At 39.6% G+C, this 22,814-nt stretch overlaps 1 protein-coding gene across 1 annotated transcript in view; it reads left to right on the top strand.

Annotated features, from left to right (window-relative positions):
• Positions 1-22,814, top strand: part of TERT (telomerase reverse transcriptase) — a 205,528-nt gene that overhangs the window by 121,389 nt on the left and 61,325 nt on the right. The window contains exons 6-10 of the mRNA XM_073678343.1: positions 3,313-3,474; positions 8,698-8,793; positions 18,639-18,724; positions 19,895-20,008; positions 22,157-22,228. Coding sequence (XP_073534444.1) covers positions 3,313-3,474; positions 8,698-8,793; positions 18,639-18,724; positions 19,895-20,008; positions 22,157-22,228 — 530 coding nt within the window. The remainder of the gene's footprint in view (positions 1-3,312; positions 3,475-8,697; positions 8,794-18,638; positions 18,725-19,894; positions 20,009-22,156; positions 22,229-22,814) is intronic.

The raw sequence follows: 22,814 nt of genomic DNA, 5'->3' as shown, positions 1-22,814 counted from the left end.
AGACATGTGGGGCCAGGATGAGAGGACATATGAGGAGGGTCATGATGGAGACATTTGGGGCAGGACGGAGATGTGGGGGGCCAGGATGAGAGGACATACATGGGGTCATGGTGGAGACACTTGGGGCCAGGATGAGAGGACATGGGGGGATTATGATGGAGATGTGGAGCCAGGATGAGAGGACATATGGGGTGGCATGATGGAGACGTGAGGACATATGGGGGGCATGATAGAGACATGTTGGGGCATGATGGAGACGTGGGGGGTCAGGATGAGAGGACATATGAGGAGAGTCATGATGGAGACATTTGGGGCAGGACGGAGATGTAGGGGGCCAGGATGAGAGGACATACATGGGGTCATGGTGGAGACACTTGGGGCCTGGATGAGAGGACATGTAGAAGTTGGGGTATGTGCTCTAGATAACTGTGTTATTTTCTGCAGATACGAGTCCTGGCTGGAAGGAGTGATGGCGGTCTTCACTGGATGAAGAAGCAAAACGAAGATGAATATCTTCAACTAGAGTTGGCAGTGTGTTATCTGTACACTGACACTATACGCTATATAGTATATACAGAGCTCTTGTGTATAATGTCACTAGTGATCACTGTATTACCTGTACACCGGCACTATATACAGAGCTCCTGTGTATAATGTCACTGGTGATCCCTGTATTATCTGTACACTATATACAGCGCTCCTGTGTATAATGTCACTGGTGAGTAACTATTACTTGTACAATAACACTAAACTCTGTATACTATATCCAGAGCTCCTATGTATAATGTCACTGGTTATCACTGTATTACCTGTACACTAACACTATACACTATGTACAGAGCTCCTGTGTATTATGGCACTTATGATAATAGTATTGTGTTTTTTTCTTAATGATCAGTATTGTAGTATTCAGTCACTATCTGGTGGTAATATGTGGTCTGGTCATGGTGTGGTGGTAATATGTCGTCAGGCCATGATGTGACAGTATTTGTCCTTTGTATGTGGTATTATTGATCATTTTAAAAATGTATGTGACACATTCACTTAAAGAAAAATATACCTAAAAAGAGTATTGCGTGTTTTAAGAAATGTTTCATAGGTTAGAGGAGAGTAGGGTCCAGCCAAAAGAATCTACCTTGTCAGGTGGCGGCTTAAAAAATCTTTTGGCCAAAACGAAAGATGCTGACTATGCATGTGATTTGGTGTTTGATGGGAACTGTAAGGCTGTGTGCCCACGATGCGTTTTTTAAGCGTTTCCGCAGCGGCAAAAAACGCTGAAGAAACGCTTAAAAAACGCATGGTAGAAGGCCTGCCATGTTCCCCAATGATAATCCGCATGTGCTGTGCACATGCTGTGTAAATTTCCGCTGCGGATTATCATTGCGGAAAAAAACGCAGCACTACCATTTATTTTGCGGAAGCGCTGCGTTTTCGCCGCCATTGACTTTCATTGGAACGCTTGGATTCCGCATCACTGCATCTGTACATGCGGAATCCATGCGTTCCAATGTGCGGATGGTACCCGGGTGTGGAGGACAGGAGACTCTCCTCCAGACCCGGGTACCATAGAACCTGTGAAAAAAAGAAAATAAATAAATATTATATTTACCTTCTGACGGCCCCCGCTGCGCTTGTCCTCCCTTGCCGGCAGCTCGCGGTGGACTGAAGGAGTCATGTGACGACAGGTCCTTCAGTGGAGTGTACCTCGAGCTGCCGGCAGCCAGGACTGAGTGAAGCAAGACTCCGGGGGCCATCAGAAGGTAAGTATAGATTTATTTTTTATTTTATACCATTCTTTAAGGTCACAGTACATAAATCCATGCCTTTTGCATGGACTTATATAGTGTGACCAAGTTGACAAGCACTTTCCAAGTGATGCTAAAATCGCTTGGAAAGCGCTTGTCAACCCGCATGCAGAAATGCATGTGAAGAACGCTTCACTTCCGCTTGTCCCTGGCAGGAAAACCGCATGTACAATCCGCATGTACAATCCGCATGTACAATCCGCATGTGTTTTTTTCTGCCAGGGAGATGCAAAAACGCTCAGGAAAAAATTCTGAGCATTTCTGCATCGTGGGCACATAGCCTTAATGTGTGATTGGTGAGGACGTGGTGCAGAAGTGGAGTTTTTCCAAAAGGTGGGTGGTGGGACTATGGAAGACTTGAGGGGTGGAGATGGAGCTGGGGTGGAGCCTGGGCGGAGTCTCAAGGGAGGCTGAAAATTTTGCCAGTATGGAGCCCTGAAATTCCTGGTGGCAGCCCTGGGTGTATAGAGCAGGCAGGCTTAGCTGATCCCGCTCCATGCAGGAGGATGGGTGCCTGCTGTTATACTGCTGGCTTCTGCCTCTAACAGAAGTGACCAGCGCAACCTCTGATTGCTGCTTTTTAACCATTTCAATGCCATTATTAGACTTTGACATTGTAATTTAAATGGTCTGGGCGTCATTTCTGGCACTATCACCCTCCCACCCTTTCTTTCTAAACGATACAATCACAGGCAGCCAATGGGATACCCAGGCCTGCTGAAGGCCCTTGTCGCCTGCATCTTAGTGGGTCATATGAAGCTCTGCCATGGAACTTCATAGGATGAGATTGCTAATTTCACTATATTCTGCAGTACTACAAAGTATTACAGTTTATAGTACAAGCTATCAAATGATAGCAGATTCCAGTCCCCTAGGTCACTAAAAAAATATGTAAAAAAGCAGTTGAAACACTTTTTAAAAAAAAATGTGGTGTTACCATGTAGTAAAATCTACAAATATTCAGTCTTTACAGTAAGCCATAAAGAAACACTTCCCTCAAAAACTGTGGTCAGAATGCCATATGTACCAAAGAAAAGGACAGCTCAGTACACAAAAAACAAGCCCTCATACAGTTCCTTAGTGAATAAAATAGTTATTTAGAATCCTGCTGCCCTCATATAGCTATTTGACTTAAGTCGTTGTTCTTGGAAGAAGGAAAAGAAAAAGTGAAAATGTCTAAGATGTTGAGGGGTTAATGCCAGCAGAGAGATTTTTCCAGCTAGCTGAATTTTGGAGACGTTTAATCTAATGCTTTGTTCACATTGAGTATTTTTAGGAGTTTTTGGAGCAATAAAATCTACATATTCTCCTCAAAAACGTTAAAGTTTTTGCTCAGTTTCTGCTTCACAAACGGAGCAAAAAGGCTCTATGTGCACATGCCCTAAGTAAGCTGTGCTAGAACCTACTTCTTTGTGTAAGTGCGCTGTTTTTTGTTTTGTGTGTTATTTTTTTGTATGTTTCATGACTCTTGTTAAAAAGAGAACTGTAAATTGTGTTTTCTTTGTAGACTGATATAAAGGAGGCATATGACACAATTCCTCACTCGAAACTTGCTGAAGTAATCTCAAAAGTAATTAATACAGATATTGAAGAGGTTTATTGCATACGACGCTACGCCATGCTGTGGATGGATTCACAAGGTCGGACTAGAAAAACTTTTAAGAGACATGTAAGAATTGTTTCATTACAGATCATAAAACATGGTTGTATATGTGGAAAAAAATAGGGTGTGTCAGCTCACCAAATTGGGAGTTAAGAATCCGTAACTGCAGGAGACTTTGCACGAATCTACTCAGAACAACTAGGACACAATGAAACAACGAAAAAGAAGGATCCAGCATTGAAGATACAGGTCAAGGTAAGTGAAACATAACATTTTATCAAAAAGGTTAAAAGCTCCAAAAAGAAAAACTGGTTATGTTAGCAAGTAAAAGAAACAAGTATCGGACCACTACGTGTATCTTTTACTTACTAACTTCACCAGTTTTTTCTATTTGGAGATTTTAACCTTTTTGATTAAATGTTACGTTTTATTTACCTGGGACTGATTCTTCAATGCTAGATCTTCCTTGTTCTCTGATCCATGGTTTTATGTGTCCTAAAACTGTTTTTGCACCAGTAACATAGGTAGGGTCCCACTGTTAAGCCACCCACATTGATCTCAAGAATACTAGAGGTCTCGTGCCCTGCTAGTCGCCACCACCTGACCTGGGACTGTGTATTCTTTGTAGAGCTTTAAAGCGCACCTGTCAGCAGGATTGTGCTCAGTAAGCTACATACATTGTCAGGAAGGTGACATTACACTGTTTAAAATGATACCTTGGTTCATGAAATCCGTCCTGTTGTTCTTGTGTAATCTTTATTTTCAGTTTGTAGATAATGATATACTTGTGCTCAGGGTAGGAACTGTGGGGTGGGCTCTATCTGGTGCTCAGCTTACATATTCACCTGTATGCTCTTATGACAGCTCACTGTGCCTCACTGACCTGCCTCCTATTTTACATAATGCATCTAGTAGTGCGGGGCTAGGTAAAATAGGAGGCTGGTCGGTGAAGGCACAGTGAGCTGTCATAAGAACATAGAGTTTTAATTCACAATTCATGGCATAGATGAGAAGAAAGGGAACAGACTGCAGCCTCATTCTGAGAAGCAGTGGCGTCCCAATAATAGGATCTCCTCCAAAGAAACACTGATATCATATTTAAAGAGGACCTATCACCAAATTTTTCATGTTGAACTGGACATACAATATAATCGTGGCTGCAGAACAGAATAAAACATAAAAAATATATTTAAATTTTCCTCTCCGTTGCAGAGATATTAGCAGTCAACGTATTTGCCACTTTATGAGTTAACTTTTGGCAAATCTAAGTGGTTGTTATCAGATAGTTTTCACTGGGGGTATGTACTTCTTCCTGTGAATGTGCTGAGTGGGATGATCAACTACCCTCTGGCACAAGCTTGCGCTGGATGCCAATTACAGTAGTGTTCAAAATAATAGCAGTGTATTCAAAAACATGAGTTAAGCACAAATTCTTTATACTAGTTTTTATTTCCATGCATTGGGAACATTGCACACTGTTTTCTAATTCAAAACATGAAGAGAAATGTATATAATTTTAACTACTTCACAGAAAATAACAAAAAATGAACATTGGGCTGTTCTAAAAAATAGCAGTGTCTGCATTTGTCATTACAAATTCACAATATGTACTCCTTTTTTTTTTTTGAGGATTTAACATTCCTGTGAATCACTAATCTAATATTTAGTTGTATTCCCGCAGTTTTTTAGAACTGCTTCACATCTATGTTGTATAGAGTCAAACAACTTCTGGCAGCTGTCAACTAATATTACAGGCCAGGATTCTTTGATTACATCCCACAATTTTTTTTGCATTTGTCGCCTTTGCCTCAGAAACTGCATTTTTGATGTCACCCCACAAGTGTTCTATTGTATTAAGGTCCGGGGATTGGGCTGGCCACTCAAGAACCTCACTTTTGTTGGACTGGAACCAAGATTTTGCTTGTTTACTGGTGTGTTTAGGGTCATTGTCTTGTTGAAACACCCATTTCAAGGGCATATCCTCTTCAGTGTAAGGCAATATGACCTCTTCAAGTATTTTAATATATGCAAACTGGTCCATGATCCCTGGTATGCGGAAATAGGTCTGGCACCTTAGTAAGAGAAACATGCCCATATCATGATGTTTGCACCACCATGCTTCACTGAATTCACTTCACTGAATGCAGAGTTTGGGGGTCGTCTGATGAACTGTCTCCGGCCCCTGGACCCAAAAAGAACAATTTTACTTTTATCAGTCCACAAAATGTTTCTCCATTTCTCTTTAGGCCAGTTGATGTGTTCTCTGGCAAATTGTAGTTGAGTTGCCTCCCCTGATGAAGCTGCTAACATAGCAGCGATACGCGTGGGGTCTTTGGTTTCTTACCCTCTTAGGTATAGCTTTTGGCTCACCTTTTTGATCCGGGCATATCATTCCCGGTCTTTCTACTGATGTACTGATTTTGCAGTAGTTCTTGGCCATATTTCATAATCGCACTTATGCCTTTTGTTTAATCTCTTTGTGTCAGTAGCATATTTCTTTTCCAATTTATTGCAGCTTTATTTATGCTGCTTCATTACAGTCTATTTACTGATGATATTATGGGGTGTTGCTGTTAAAATTTATTTCTTAATGCTTTGTTCTTTGGCCTGTATGCATGAGGGTTGACCATATCATAATTTGCTATGGTACTGATTTGTAAACATTCTTGTTTTTAAATGTTTTTAATATATTTCTTGGTTTGTTTATGTGTGTCTTTTTGATTAATAAATAATTGATGTTTAGTGATCCCTGCCTGTGCATACAGTCTTTTCTCTCTTTTTGTGTATTCATTATATAACTGTATGTGGTGGGTTGATCCATGTTTATTGATATAGTAGTGCCCTCCGCATTTTTTCTTTGTATCTCTGGCAAATTGTATCCGCTTCAGTACATGTCTTTTTTTTAACAGTGGGACTTTATGGATACTTCTTGCTAAGAGATTAGCTTCACACAGGCGTCTTCGAACTGTCACAGTACTCACAGGTAACTTGAGACTGTCTTTGATCATCCTGGAGCTGATCATTGGCTGAGCCTTTGCCATTCTGGCTATTCTTTGATCTATTTGAATGGTAGTCTTCCATTTTTTTCCACGTCTCTCTGGTTTTGCTTTCCATTTTAGAGCATTGAAGATCATTTTAGCTGAACAGCCCATCATTGTCTGCACTTCTTTATAAGTTTTACCCCCTCCAATCAACTTTTTAATCAAAGTATGCTGTTCTTCTGAACAATATCTCGAATGACCCATATTTCTCAGGCTTTCAAGGAGAAATACATGTACAACATGTGCTGGCTTCACCCTTAAATAAGGGACACCTGATTCACACCTGTTTCTTCACAGAATGATTGACCTCACTAATTGAACGCCGCACTGCTATTATTTTCAACACACCCCCTTACAATTAATTATTCAAATACACTGACTCAAAAACATGCAGATCATGAATGCTGAGTCTGTGAGTTTTCTTAGAATCTACTGCACCAACTGGTAAATTATTTGACATGTAGTAATATAATTTTTTACCAAAAACAGTGATTAATCTGGTTAGTCATATTGGACTGCTATTATTTTGAACACTACTGTATCACCTCTATCAGGCTCTGCTATTATTTCCATAGGGAATCCAGACCCGACATGTTTCATTTAAATCCAGCAAACATGAGACAGGATAAGTGTTTGTTTACCGAATAGAAATAAATGTTAGGCTATGTGCCCACGTTGCATTTATGAAGCAGAAAATTTCTGCTTCATTTCTGCAAGTCCTCTCCCGGAAAAACGCATGCGGAATTCCGCACGCGTTTATCGCGCATTTTTCGCGTGTTTATCACGCGTTTTCCACATGCGGAATTGCCTTGCGTTTTTTATGCATTGGACAAAGGCAATTCTGCTTGCGGAAACGCAAAATTAAATGACATGCTGCGGATTTTTGAACGCAGCATAAACGCTGCGGAAAAATCCGCAGCATGTGCATAGAACTTGCGGAATCCCATTGGGGACCATGGGGTGCGGGTTACCAAGCGTTTTACAAGCGTTTCCGCTGCGGAAATTCCGCATCAAAAACGCTTGAAAAACGCTACGTGGGCACACAGCCTTATAGTTAATGATTTTATCACTTGTTCTTGCGGTTTTTAATGTTTTTATTGAAATTGTCATAATTCAACGTGACAGAGAACAGTGTAGGAGGAAGAGTGGGTCAGTTGTAAATTTGTTCTTGTATAAACATACCTCTGAAAAAATGAAGGAGGTTTATGTCTCAAGATTTATGGCCCAATAACTAGTAAGTGTAACTGGAGATGAAGGATAAAATAGTAGCATTTCTTTGTTAAGAAATGTGCGAAAAAGATTCACTAGTGAGATAGTCTAAAAGCATAAGAGGGTAAGAACAAGGGACAAGGAACCCAAATATTGTGCATATAGCCACACATCCATGTAGAGAAAATCACTGAGAAACCAATGATCATAAATATCGTATCCACAGAGACAATGTTCTATTCAAAGTGAAAACTGAGTCTTGCAAAATACTTGTCAACTTATTTTTACTCATTTTCCACTTCAGTTTAGTACCTCTTAAGGTATGTGCCCACTATCAGGAATAGCAGCTTTTTGGACGCAGCTTACCTGCTCTGTATTCAAAACGCTGCGTTCTACATTATAAGCATAGTGACGCTGCATAAACTCAACCGTGGCATGGGTTTACGAGCTGCAGCATGTTAGTTATCTGCAGCGGAAACGCTAGTCTCCGCTGCATAGTTTCACTCCTAGCCGTAGTGTAGTTTCACGCGTATCCATTCATCAGATACGGTAAATTCACATGGTTCAATGAACACATGTGGATTCAACGACATGATTTGAACTTTAGGACGCAGCAAAAATATGCTGCTTCCAAAACGCTATTTCCTGGTCATGGACACATAGCCTTAGGCCTTGGCAGTAGTGTTTAGCTGCGTAAAAATGTAACTAGTCTGTTTCTGGCCATGTTTTGTGCATTGCAGAGAGTCCAAACCAGGGCAAAGCATATTAGAGGTGACTAAGTTAACAAAATAAAAAAAAAAAAAAAAAAATAAAGAAATTACTTTTTGCCCAATTCAACTATATAGGTTTTTTAATTTGCTAAGCCACATATATCAAGCAGTGCCTGACAGTGTATTTATGTACACGAAGTCACAAAAATGTTATGTCTTTACGATACGTCTTAAACCTTACAAATGTATTAAGTGAAATGCACTTTTTTAATAAATGTGCTGCAACTTACAATTTACTCCCAAAGTTTTTTTTTGTTTATTTTTTATAGGTTTCGAACTTGGTTGATTTTTTACCAAATATGAAATGCTTTTTAACACAATTTCAAGAAGACAATTTGGTTCAAAACGCCATCTTTGTGGAACAGGTATAATTTATAGGGTATGATTGAACAACTACTTGCCAGAAACCTTTGATCTTTTTGCTCACAAACGCTTTTGCAACAATGACAAGAACCATTGGCACCTGTGCCGCAAATTACAGATGCATATTGATAAACTGTTCTCTTTTTTTTTAATTTAATGGCGGAGAATTAAAATCCAAACAGGACAGGACTATGTAAGTCTGCCAACTTTTTTCAGATAGGTGGTGTGGCCTAGGTTGTGGCAAAGTATAGCAGTATTTCTGTTAAATGTTGGGGCAGTATGTGTCCTTTATTCTTTTTTTCCCCATTTGGGAAAAAAATGATTTATGTATTGTGACAGAGTCACTGGTGTTATATGCGAGGGGAGGTATGTGTCACTCAGGATGCTTTCCTGTGTGAACTGAGACCTACTGAATTTCTGTCAGCATGTTATATGCTGGGGGTTACCTCTTTTAAAGGGTGTGGTTTTATAGGAATGACATAGAGATGGGAGGGAAGTCATTCCCCATACTTCCACCTCAGGGTGTGGCTGAGCAAGCTTTAAATGTTCAGTCCTGGTTTTTTTTTTCTCTGTGTTGTGTTTGGAGAGGCAAGGTCTCCAGACTGGACAGCCATAGCTCAGAGAGGAGCTGAAGGCTGGACATAACCTGTGTGAGCAAACTACACACACATATGGATTGTGTTATCGTTTATCTTTTGTTTTGTTGTTTAGCCAGTAAGGCCGTGTTTATTGTTGCTGGAGTTGCAGGGCTTTATGTCATATAATAAAGCCTGCAGAGAAAACCCGGTTCCTGAGTCTACTTCCGGTAGCAGCCGAGTGAGTTAATCTACCACAGTATATACATACATACTGTGGTAAAGCGACTTGCTCGGCTCTCACAAAGACAGACCCAGGAGCACTTCTTGGGTTAACTTCCTGCGGGTTTATTAATATACAGCATAAAGCACGTCAGGGTTCCACAAAATAAACATGGCCTCTCCGGGATAACGGTAACACAAAACAGTTAAGCAAAGTCCTTCTGTGGAGCTCTCTGGCTTCCACTCACAGTCTGGAGACTTCCTTCTCCAGACCACACCTGAGAAAAAAAAACAGTGAGTGAGAATTTCACTTCCCCAACCACACCCTTGAGGTAGAGATATGGTGAATGACCTCCCTTCCGCTCTATAGTCATTCACAAAGAACTAGACCCAAGATGGCCGATTAACCTCTTCAGCACCTAACATGCTGAAGAAACTTCTAGGTTCAGTTCACTGGGGCTAGTAGTCGCAGAGAAACATATCTCCCCTCACATACAGGTGCATCTCACTAAATTAGAATATCATCAAAAATTAATTTATTTTCAGTTCTTTAATACAAAACGTGAAACTCATATATAGTCTCATTACAAACAGAGTGATCTATTTCAAGTGTTTATTTCTGTTAATGTTGATGATTATGGCTTACAGCCAATGAAAACACAAAAAAAGTCACTCTCAGCAATTTAAAATAATTAACAAAAACCACCTGCAAAGGCTTCCTAAGCATTTAAAAAGGTCCCTTAGTCTGTTTCAGTAGGCTCCACAGTCATTGGAAAGACTGCTGACTTGACAGATGTCCAGAAGGCAATCATTGACAAACTCCACAAGGTCCCAGAGTTCCAATTTTCATTTACAAATCAAGGTCCCAGAGTCTGGAGGAAGAGTGGAGAGGCACACAATCCAAGCTGCTTGAGATCTAGTGTGAAGTTTCCACAATCAGTGATGGTTTGGCGAGCCATGTCATCTGCTGGTGTAGGTCCACTGTGTTTTATCAAGACCAAAGTCAGCACAGCCATCTACCAGAAAAATTTAGAGCACTTAATGCTTCCCTCTGCCGCAAGCTTTTTGGAGATGGAAATTTCATTCTCCAGCAGAACTTGGCACCTGTTCACACTGCCAAAAGTACCAATACCTGGTTTAAAAACAGTATCACTGTGCTTGATTGGCCAGCAAACTCGCCTCACCTTAACCCCATAGAGAATCTGTGTGGTATTGTTAAGAGGAAGATGAGAGACACCAGACCCAACAATGCAGATGAGCTGAAGGCTGCTATCAAAGCAACCTGGGCTTCCATAACACCTCAACAGTGCCACAGGCTGATCGCCTCCATGCCACGCACCATTGATGCAGTAATTTATGCAAAAGCAGCCCCGACCAAGTATTCAGTGCATTTACTGAACATACGTTTCAGTAGGCCACCATTTCAGATTTTAAAATCATTTTTTAAACTGTTGTTATAAAGTATTCTAATTTACTGAGATAATGACTTTTGTGTTTTCATTGGCTGTAAGCCATAATCATCAACATTAACAGAAATAAACACTTGAAATAGATCACTCTTTAATAACTCTATATAACACATGAGTTTCACTTTTTGTATTGAAGAACTGAAATAAATTAACTTTTTGATAATGTTCTAATTTTGTGAGAAGCACCTGTACATCACCAGTGACTGTCACAATACATATAGATAGTCCTGACCGAAAGTGTTGGCACCCTTGAAATTGTTCCAGAAAATTAAATATTTCTCTCAGAAAATTATTGCAATTACACATGTTTTGTTATACAAATGTTTATTTCCTTTGTGTGTATTGAAACAATACAAAAATAACAGAAAAGAAGGCAAATTGGACCTAATTTTAACACAAAACCCCAAAAATAAATCGGACAAAATTGTTGGCACCCTCAACTTAATATTTGGTTGCACTCCCTTTGGAATAAATAACTGCAATCAATCGCTTCCTATATCGATCAACAAGCTTCTTATACCTCTGAACTGGAATTTTGGACCACTCTTCTTTTGCAAACTGTTCCAGATCTCTCATATTTGAAGGGTGCCTTCTCCCAACAGCAGTTTTAAGATCTTTCCACAGGTATTCAATGGGATTTAGATCTGGACTCAATTGCTTCAGAACTCTCCAGCGCTTTGTTTCCATCCATTTCTGGGTGCTTCTTGAAGTATGTTTGAGGTCATTATCCTGTTGGAAGAACTATGACCTAGGACGCAAACCCAGCTTTCTGACACTGGCACTACATTGCGACCCAAAATCCTTTGGTAATCTTCAGATTTCATGATGCCTTGCACATCGTCAAGGCACACAATGCCAGAGGCAGCAAAACAATCCCAAAACATCTTTGTTCCTCCACCATTTGACTGTAGGTACAGTATTCTTTTCTTGGTAAGCCTCATTCCGTTTTTGGTAAACAGAATGATGTGCTTTACCAAAAAGCTCTATCTTTGTTTCATCTGTCCACAAGATGCTTTCCCAGAAGGATTTTGGCTTGCGTACATTTTGGCAAACTGCAGTCTAGCTTTTTTTAATGTCTGTGTCAGCAGTGGGTTCCTCCTGGGTCTCCTGCCATAGCTTTAAATTTCATTCAAATGTCGACAGATAGTTTGCTCTGACACTGATGCACCCTGTGCTTGCAGGATAGCTTGAATTTCTTTGGAACTTGATCGTGGCTGCTTATCCACCCTCCAGACTATCCTGGATTGCAACCTTTCATCAGTTTTTCTCTGCCGTCCACTTCCAGGGAGATTTGGTACAGTTCCGTAGGTTGTATATTTCTTGTTGCACACTGCAGACAAAGGATTATCAAGGTTTCAGGAAATAGTCGTAACCTTGAGATCGTTGATATATTTTTCAAAAATTTTAGATTTCGAGTCCTCAGACTGTTCTATTAACTTCTTTCTGTTCTCCTTACTTAGTGTGACACACACAGACACACAATTCAAAGATTGAGTCAACTTCTACCCTTTTTATCTGTTTTTAGTTGTGATTTTCATATTGCCCACAGCTGTTACTTGCCACAGGTGAGTTTGAACGAGCATCACATGCTTGAAACAAAGTTGTTTACCCACATTTTTGGAAAAATGCCAACACTTTGTGTCCAGCCCTAATTTGTGCCTTGAACATAATTTCACACTAAACGCCAAAAATGCATTTTTGGCATTTAGTGTGAAATTATGTCCAATTTGCCCTATTTTTTCTTTGTGTTCTTCCATTATACACAAAGGAAATGAACATGTGTATAAGAAAACGTGTATTTGCAATAACTTTCTGGGAAAAATTCTTCATTTCTGGAACAATTTAAAGGGTGCCAACAATTTTCTAACAGACCAAAAGTTTGGACACACCTTCTCATTTAAAAATGTTTCTGTATTTTCATGACTATGAACATTGTACATTCACACTGAAGGCATCAAAACTATGAATTAACACATGTGGAATTATATACTTAATAAAAAAGTGTGAAACAACTGAAATATGTCTTATATTCTAGGTTCTTCAAAGTAGCCACCTTTTGCTTTGATGACTGTTTTGCACACTCTTGGCATTCTCTTGATGAGCTTCAAGAGGTAGTCACCGGAAATGGTCTTCCAACAATCTTAAAAGAGTTCCCAGAGATGCTTAGCACTTGTTGGCCCTTTTGCCTTCACTCTGCGATCCAGCTCACCCCAAACCATCTCGATTGGGTTCAGGTCTGGTGACTGTGGAGGCCAGGTCATCTGGCATGGCACCCCATCACTCTCCTTCTTGGTCAAATAGCCCTTACACAGCCTGAAGGTGTGTTTGGGGTCATTGTCCTGTTGAAAAATAAATGATGGTCCAACTAAATGCAAACAGGATGGAATAGCATGCCGCTGCAAGATGCTGTGGTAGCCATGCTGATTCAGTATGCCTTCAGTTTTGAATAAATCCCCCACAGTGTCACCAGCAAAGCACCCCCCCACCATCACACCTCCTCCTTCATGCTTCACGGTGGGAACCAGGCATGTAGAGTCCATCCGTTCACCTTTTCTGCGTCGCACAAAGACACGGTGGTTGGAACCAAAGATCTCAAATTTGGATTCATCAGACCAAAGCAGAGATTTCCACTGGTCTAATGTCTATTCCTTGTGTTCTTTAGCCCAAACAAGTCTCTTCTGCTTGTTGCCTGTCCTTAGCAGTGGTTTCCTAGCAGCTATTTTACCACGAAGGCCTGCTGCACAACAGTTGTTGAAGAAATGTGTCTGCTGCTAGAACTCTGTGTGGCATTGACCTGGTCTCTAATCTGAGCTGCTGTTAACCTGCAATTTCTGAGGTTGGTGACTCGGAAAAGCTTATCCTCAGAAGCAGAGGTGACTCTTGGTCTTCCTTTCCTGGGGCGGTCCTCATGTGAGCCAGTTTCTTTGTAGCGCTTGATGGTTTTTGCAACTGCACTTGGGGACACTTTCAAAGTTTTCCCAATTTTTCGCACTGACTGACCTTCATTTCTTAAAGTAATGAAGGCCACTCATTTTTCTTTACTTAGCTGCTTTTTTCTTGCCATAATACAAATTCTAACAGTCTATTCAGTAGGACTATCAGCTGTGTATCCACCATACTTCTGCACAACACAACTGATGGTCCCAACCCTATTTATAAGGCAAGAAATTCCACTTATTAAACCTGACAGGGCACACCTGTGAAGTGAAAACCTTTTCCGGTGACTACCTCTTGAAGCTCATCAAGAGAATGCCAAGAGTGTGCAAAGCAGTCATCAAAGCAAAAGGTGGCTACTTTGAAGAACCTAGAATATAAGACTTATTTTCAGTTGTTTCACACTTTTTTGTTAAGTATATAATTCCACATGTGTTAATTCATAGTTTTGATGCCTTCAGTGTGAATGTACAATTTTCATATTCATGAAAATACAGAAAAATCTTTAAATGAGAAAGTGTGTCCAAACTTTTGGTCTGTACTATATATATATATATATATATATATATATATATATATATATATATATATATATATATATATATATATATATATATATATATATATATATATATATATGTGTATATATATATATATATATATATATATATATATATATATATATGTATACATGCATGTGTGTGTGTATATTATATATAATATAGTGGTAAAGCAGCTTGCTCGGCTGTGTGCGAAGGTAGACAAGGAACACTGTCTCTTTAAGTTTTCGGGTTGATTTTATTAAAACATCATAAACCAACGTGGAGCCCATTCGGCATAACGGCAAAACAAAATACAAAGATGCAGCACAATCCGAGGTCTGGCCACTCAGGGTTTACCACACACGGTTCAGCACAATACATGCAAGCCTCCCCAGATACTTAACAACACCTGAGTCAAAAGGCTGACTCTTCATAGCCCCAAACCACACCCTGGGGTGGAGATATGGTGGATGGCCTCCCGCCCGCACTTTAGCCATCCTCCTGTAAAGCATGCCCTTTTATTTATGGCTGCTTAACCCTCTCTGCACCTACTATGCGAGAGAAAACTTCCATATTTTATCACTGAAGTTAACAGCCTCAGTGAAACATATCTTCCCTCCAGTATTCTGCCAGTGACTTTGTCACAATCTATATAATACATACATACTTACATACATACAGTCTTCAGCTTAAATGAGTACACTTATTTTGAAAAGTAAGAATATAACCCCTTCACGACGTGGTGAATTTCCTTCTTTTTTTTTTCCTTCTTCTTCTGAGCGCCATAACTTTATTTGTCCGTCCACATTGACAGAAAAATGTGTATTTTTTTAATGGGAGAAAAGGGGGGTAATTTGAAGTTTTAATTTTTTTTTAAAGATTTTCAGATTTTTTAAAACCTTTTTTTTTTTCTTTTTCATTGTATTTGTTAGTTCCTTTATTTGACTCGTCTGGTTGCTTGTGCTATATACTGCAATGCCACAATATTGCTGTGTATAGTTAAAATCACCGGCTCCTTTGAAGCCTGGCCACAGGCTGGATTTCAAGGGAGCTCTGTAATGATAAGCATGGAGGTCTTCAGTAGATCCCTGGCTGTCATAGCAACCCATCGGCAATCCGCGATCATGTCATGAGTGTGGCGATGGGTACATTGAATACACAAATATGTAAAGAGGGAGCTATGTGATAGATGGGAAAAACAGCCAAAAGGAAACATACTATATACACAGGTATCACCATAGAAAAATAGTTTTTATTGAAACACACACCAAAAAAAAAATAAAAACACTTAAAAAGTGAAACATTGACATAAATATCAACAGCTCAAAATGTGGCTGGATCCCACCTTAGAAGCAACCATATTTATGAACAGTAAAATTCTATGCAGTAAATTGCGCTTTGCACTTCTCGCAATTGGTAGAAACAGGTCCTGGCTATAACAAACAGCCATGACCTGCCGGGTATGGGGTGAGCTCACCTCATGAGCCCACGCCATACACCTGCTACTGACTTGCTCCGTACATGTACGGCTGATGTCGTTAAGGAGTTAATCAATATCTCACTGAACAGAAGAACAATTTGCAAAAATTTAAGACTGCGTTTCATAGAAAATTGTTTTAACCAATAACATGAAAGTAAGATTAATAATATAACTTTCATTACAAAATCTTCTGTTTGTACTCTAATTAGTTGATGCAAAAATCAATACCACCCACATCAAAAACAACTACATCTAGTACTTTGTATGACCTCCATGATTTTTAAGGGCAGCACCAAGTTTTCTAGGCATGAAATGAACAAGTTGGCGACATATTTCATCATCTATCTTTTTCCATTCTTCTAGAACGACCTCTTTTAGAGCCTGGCTGGAGAGTGATGCTCAACCTGTCTCTTCAGAATTTCCCATGTGTGTTTTGATTGGGTTCCAATCAGGAGACATCTTTTGCCAGTAAATCACTTTCACCTTGTTCTTCAAAAATGTAACACGGTGTGTTTTGGATCATTGTCATGTTGCAAAAGTGTAGGTCTACCAAAGGAACTGAGTGATGATAGCATCTTCTGTTTCAATATATAATGCAGTACATAGGTGATATTGAAATACCATGAATGAAATGTAGCTCCTAGACACTGGCAGCACTGATGCAACCCCAGATAAGGACACTACCACCACCATGTTTCACTGTAGGCACTATGCATTTAGAAAAAATAATTTAGAAACAGAGCTCTTCCTTCCTCCTAGCCCCCTCCAGTCTACATAAAATCTTAACGGTAACACATGTCATCTCCTTTCTCAGTACTGTAAAAATCTGAATTGAGAATGAATCATCGTTCCTGGTGGAGAAAGGAGTAGATTTCTCTGATAAGATATATTACAAAGTTTCATATTCATATTCACACATATATTCTTGTGTATAAGTGATTTATGAAATAAACTTTTGAATGGCGGTTACTCTTTGAGTTTAAGAGTTAACCATGCCGCAATAAAAATAGAGGGATAAGAAAACAAGTTGTTGCAGTACAATTAATTTGCAAAGCCATTTCCAAACCTCTGGGCCACTTATCAAGCCACAAAAAAACAATATACATATATTCCATACAGTGGTGCTAAAATTGTGCAAGGGTTCAGTAGTAATTTATCGTGCCAGGTCTACAACATGCCAGCAGAGGGCTCCCTATGTCTGCTAAAGTTTGAGAATTCACCCTAAAAGAAGTAGAAAAAGAAATAGTCATCACCTTCTACTTTAACTGTTTCACACTTTGGCAGCAAAAGCAAGGATCAGAAGAAAATTAAAATTCAGTCCCATTTATTTAACACTTTTGAGCCTTTTTTCCACCACACTTCATCTGCTGATGATTGTCATCATTGAGTGTGAAGGTGTTATAGGAAAGTTCAGAAGCTAACAAACAGTGATGTGAAAAAAAGAATATCAAGTAAGTGTGGGTGAACATTTTCCGATCTTTTTTTTTTGGTGTTAATCAACAGCAAATCGTTATATATTTGCAGATTGGCAATGGTTTTCTTGCCTCTGATGTGCACTGTGTGATTTATATTAGATCGCTCAGTGCGCATAGGCTGAAATTCTTCTCGGTCCTGCCCAGGTTCTTTTACACAAGATGATGCGCTACCAAGAATGATTCTTTGGGCAAACTAAATGATTGATCAAAATGCCCGTTCTTTAGATGAAACATTCGTTGAGTGATCGGCAGACTTGTTTACACTACATGATTTTCGTGAAACAAACTTTCCTAAGAGCGTTTGTTCATAATTGTGTAGAGTAAATACACATTAGATTCCAAAATAAACAGGTGTTTTGGTATCCTGTAAGCTGTGGGGGTCAGCTTAATGTTTATAAATGCCAGAGCCATTGCCTGCTAGTTACCAACTTTTCAGTGCCGTCCGTAAGTTGCAACTCAGTGTTTCGAATTTAAGCACCGAGTGGCACTTCTAAGCCTGTGAACACTGCTTTACTATACAGACAGGGAAGACCTAGCCCAACGCCTTGCTTCATTATAGCTTTAGATTCCAGGGTCACCCTATTAGCAGCCTGCAACGTGATCTCTTAGTGGTGATGGTTGCAATGGTAGGCTGGCATCTACCCAAAACCCCAGACCTGTGGTATTGTATACACTGTCTGGTGATAATGCTTTGGTATGCTGAGTATATTTAGCATTATAAATGCAATTAGAAGTTTTTTGTGCCAGGTCAATTAAACCACTCGCGTATTACCCAATGTCTTAAATGTTCCATATGAAATTCTTCAGGGTGTAATAAAACTGGAGGACACAACCTAATTTAGTGACCATTTGTGCTATTGAATTGAAAGGGAAAAACAATGACCAACAGAAACATTTGTCCTTCTTCCCCAATATTAGTAAACTAAAAAATTGTTTGCAAATTGTTTGAAAAAATGAGAAAAAATTGCTTTCACATTGTGTGTATGGTAAATAAAGGAGAATGATGCCTGGTCATTATTATGCAAAACTGGTCTAGTCTTGAACTGGTTGAAAATACGTTCACTATGATGGGCAATAATTGGTGAATGTGCAGTACTGTCAGTTTAACCTTGTTTATTTGTAACACGTTGACCCACTTCCATATTTGTAGAGCCTTTATTTGAATGAAAACTCGAGCAAGCTGCTATCTTTCTTCCAACAAATAATCTTCAATCATATTCTGAGAATTAATGACCGGTAAGTGTGATGTGCTGCTTACTTCTATATTTATATACATATTTTGGAATTAAGCCTCTCTGAGACCACAACCCAAAATTGCCTTATAATGTGGTTTTCTTGGAGGGTGGTCCTCCCAAAGATGATGGGCAATGTGCTTAATATTTTGGATCTGAAAATCTGGTCTGGAAAAGGAAGTGTTTTTTCTCTGTATATGATAATTGGTAAATTTGAGCTGTATCTTAGCCTGTAGGTCACAGACACAACTCACAGGGAATTGTTTTCTCATGGAGACGTGTACGGGTTGTAACACAACTAGCTATCATGGTGTATGGATTATTTTACATTTTTGTATCTTCTTCCCTCTTACTTTGTGACTTTTGGCAAACCTTCATCCCAAATTCTACTGCATGCAAATAATGAATATACAGACGGACAATACACTTTAGTCTATGCACAGGATACTATGAGCACCATTTTTGGGGGGGAAGATAAAAATAAAACACTTGGTGTTGCTTATAAAAGGTTGTAATAAATCTCAGACATGGCCCTGCGCTTGATCTGTTTTCAGTAGTGAAATCATTGTTTTTCTTGAATATGCAATGCCATTAAATTCTGCCATTCTCATAAAAATAAGCTAAATTATATTCTTGTTTTAATTGCAATTTTAGAAATAAATCCTTAAAAAATTAATTAATTTGGAAATACCTTAATTTAGCAACAGATGCTCATTTTATCTAGGGATATTATCACTGTTGTGAATGAGCATGGCAGTCATTCTGATGCACTGCGAGAAAGCTGTCTTACAATGTAAAAAGACTAGGTTTCATGCCACTTGAGACCAAGAAAAGGAGGCAGTGTACCCGTCAGGCTGACGAGCAGCTAGCCAGAGCAATGTGCATTGTGCTCAGACTGGAGGCATGGACCGCAGCATTAGCAGCTGACTGTGGGACAGCACAAAATTTCTTCTAGACCCTTTCACAATCGCTTGCAGCCATGCTGCGCACCTCCCATTCTCTGTCAAGAGCTCTGAGCCCAATGCACATGGTCAGGTTTGCTGCTAGTCAGACAGACAGGATCATCTCCTGGATAAAATGTGAATCTATTGCTAGATAAAGGTATTTAGGAATGATGAATTTTTTTCTTTTCCTGTAAACCTTTATAATGTCAATTTAATTGTTTTCTTTTCAGATTCTATATGCAGTGTTGTGGAATACCCCAGGGATCTATGTTGTCAGCATTACTTTGTAGCTTGTGCTACGGTGATATGGAAAATAAGTTGTTCTGTGGAATACAAGAGAATGGGTATGTATGGTGTTACAGTTAACATTTACTCTGAAAAGCAATAGGCCCGTGTATTAAGGTGGATTAGTGGTAAGCAAGCAAGAGCAGTGATTTCTAGCTACTGAATAGTAGAATTGTGCAAGTCACTTTAATGCCATTATGCCGTGAGATATCTAGATGAACAGACAGACGCCTGGCAAACAATGAATACAGTATCATTACCTTTAAAGGGAATCTGTTAGCAGGTTTTTGGTACCTCATTTGAGAGCAGTGTAATGTAGGAAAAGAGACCCTGAATCCAACAATGTACAGTAGTGTTCAAAATAATAGCAGTTCAATATGACTAACCAGATTAATCACTGTTTTTGGTATAAATTATATGACCACATGTCAAACAATTTACCAGTTGGCGCAGTAAGTCCTAAGAAAACCAACAGATTCAGCATTCAGGATCTGCATGTTTGAGTCTGTGTATTTGAATAATTAATTGAAAGGGGGTGTGTTCCATATAGTAGCAGTATAGAGTTAAATTAGTGAGGTCAATCATTCTGTGAAGCAACAGATGTGAATCAGGTGACCCTTATTAAATAGTGAAGCCAGCACATGTTGTACATGCATTTCTTCTTGAAAGCCTGAGAAATATGGGTCGTTCGAGATATTGTTCAGAAGAACAGCATACTCTCATTAAAAAGTTGATTGGAGAGGGTAAAACTTATAAAGAAGTGCAGACAATGATAGACTGTTCAGCTAAAATGATCTTCAATGCTTTAAAATGGAAAGCAAAACCAGAGAGAGACGTGGAAAAAAATGGAAAACTACCATTTGAATGGATCGAAGAATAGCCAGAATGGCAAAGGCTCAGCCAATGATCAGCTCCAGGATCAAAGACAGTCTCAAATTACCTGTGAGTACTGTGACAGTTAGAAGACACCTGTCATGGGTGTGTCAGAGGCGACAGACAGTCGCCCTGCAGTTGGTTGCAGGAGATCTCTAAGTTTGGCATTACAGACATCTTCTTAGAGGCTGGCTGTCTCTAGGACCCAGCGGCTACCTCCCTCTATCTAATTAGCTCTCTGGCATGGGTGTATAAATACCTGGTGTGTCTGAGAGGGAGGTGCCGGCGATATTCATTACTACTTGTGAGGCTTTAGCAAGAGCAGTACTTCGTCCTCTCTGCAGCTTGAGGCCATGTGCGCATTTGTCTGGAGTCATCTAAAGCTAAGCAATTCCCCCTGTTTGTCTACCCTTGTTGTCTATAGAGTTTAGTGAAGATCGATTAGTGCTTATCTTCTCCCGTCCCTAGCCTTAGCCATACGCCAGGGAAAGTCAGGGTGAGGTACGCGTGCGGCGATTGATGAAGAGTCAATATAGGGACAGTAGTAAATAAATGAAAACTTAGGCTACTGGGTGTAGCTGTTCAGAAACATGCAGAGCTGTGGAAGCTAACTCCATCGACACCAGGCTCTGTGTATAATTTCCATAGACCGTGAGCTGCTTATCACAGGAGGGGGAGTGTCGGACCAGGTGGCAGGCTGCTCTAATCACAGCAATGATAAGCGCCTGGTGCTAAAACAATCATTGCAAGCAAACAGCACAGAGCTTGATAAGAGGCATTGCTGAAATCTGTGTTTTAACCCCTACTGCATGCTGTCTTCAGCTTACATAGGAAAAACCTGATGCCAGATTCCCATTAAGCAATCATGTTGTTAGGAAAGTGTACTTTATATGGATGTCCGCCTTGATACTGCAGGGTGTGTTAGGATACCTCCATTCTCCACATACTGTACATGAACCTCAGACACTTATGGCATAAAAAAATTCCCTACTAACAGGCATTGTGATAAAATTTCAATAACTAATACTCAGCTGTTAAATCCCTTGTTGTTCTATTTACTTGTCCTACAGCGCTGATGGGTCATACATTCATGTGCCCGCTGCAGCCACTCACACACCTCAGCCGTGAGGCTTGCATGTATGGTACGTGCCTGCTGAGGTCAGTGATTGGTGTCTGTAATTACATAAATGTGAACAAGTAAGCATTGGCGTAAGCTACTAGGGCAATGGAGCTGGTGGGATGGAGAATTTTACAGAAAGGTTATGTAACTTGACAATCAACAAGCCCATGGATAATCTGAACTTCTATAATGTTACGCTTTTTGCTTATTGCAGAGTTTTTATGAGACTTATTGATGATTTCTTGCTGGTAACACCTCACTTAGACGAAGCAAAACGATTTTTAAGGTAGGTAGTAAAGATGCTCAAAAAAGGTACAAGTTAAAGAGATGTGAACATTAATTTCAGGACTCCAGATGGCAACTATGTTGGTCACCAAGGCTACCAAAAAATATAAATTGTCCCCTGAATTTTTAGACTTGATTTTTATGGACCCCTGTTGCATAATCATACAGTGCTGTGCAAATTAATTGGGACAAAGCCAAAAAAAACATATTTTTGACTATTTAATAATAAAATGTTATAATGCACTGTTACATACTAATTTTAGTAAGAAATATGTCCTCCTTTAGCAGATATGAGATTTTCAATGCGTTTTGGCATTGATTCTACCAAGTTTCTGCATAAATTCTTCAATTCTTCATCATGGAACCACACTTGTATGGCACTGTTTATCATGCGTTCTTTGGTTGTACAGTCCATTTTGCCAAGACGTCTCTTCACAATGCTCCACAAATTTTCTATAGGATTTAAGTCTGGTGAATTGTCAGGCAAGTCCAGGACTTTTACTTTATTTTCTTCCAGGAATTTCTTCACACACTTGGAATTGTGGCATGGAGAAAAAGTACACTAAACCACTCCTCACAGAAACAAG

The sequence above is a fragment of the Phyllobates terribilis genome, unplaced genomic scaffold (assembly GCF_046119375.1).
Source record: "Phyllobates terribilis strain yellow unplaced genomic scaffold, ASM4611937v1 Scaffold_4__5_contigs__length_816908805, whole genome shotgun sequence".
Classification (NCBI taxonomy): Eukaryota; Metazoa; Chordata; class Amphibia; order Anura; family Dendrobatidae; genus Phyllobates; species Phyllobates terribilis.
This window is presented reverse-complemented; position numbering and strand designations above follow the sequence as displayed.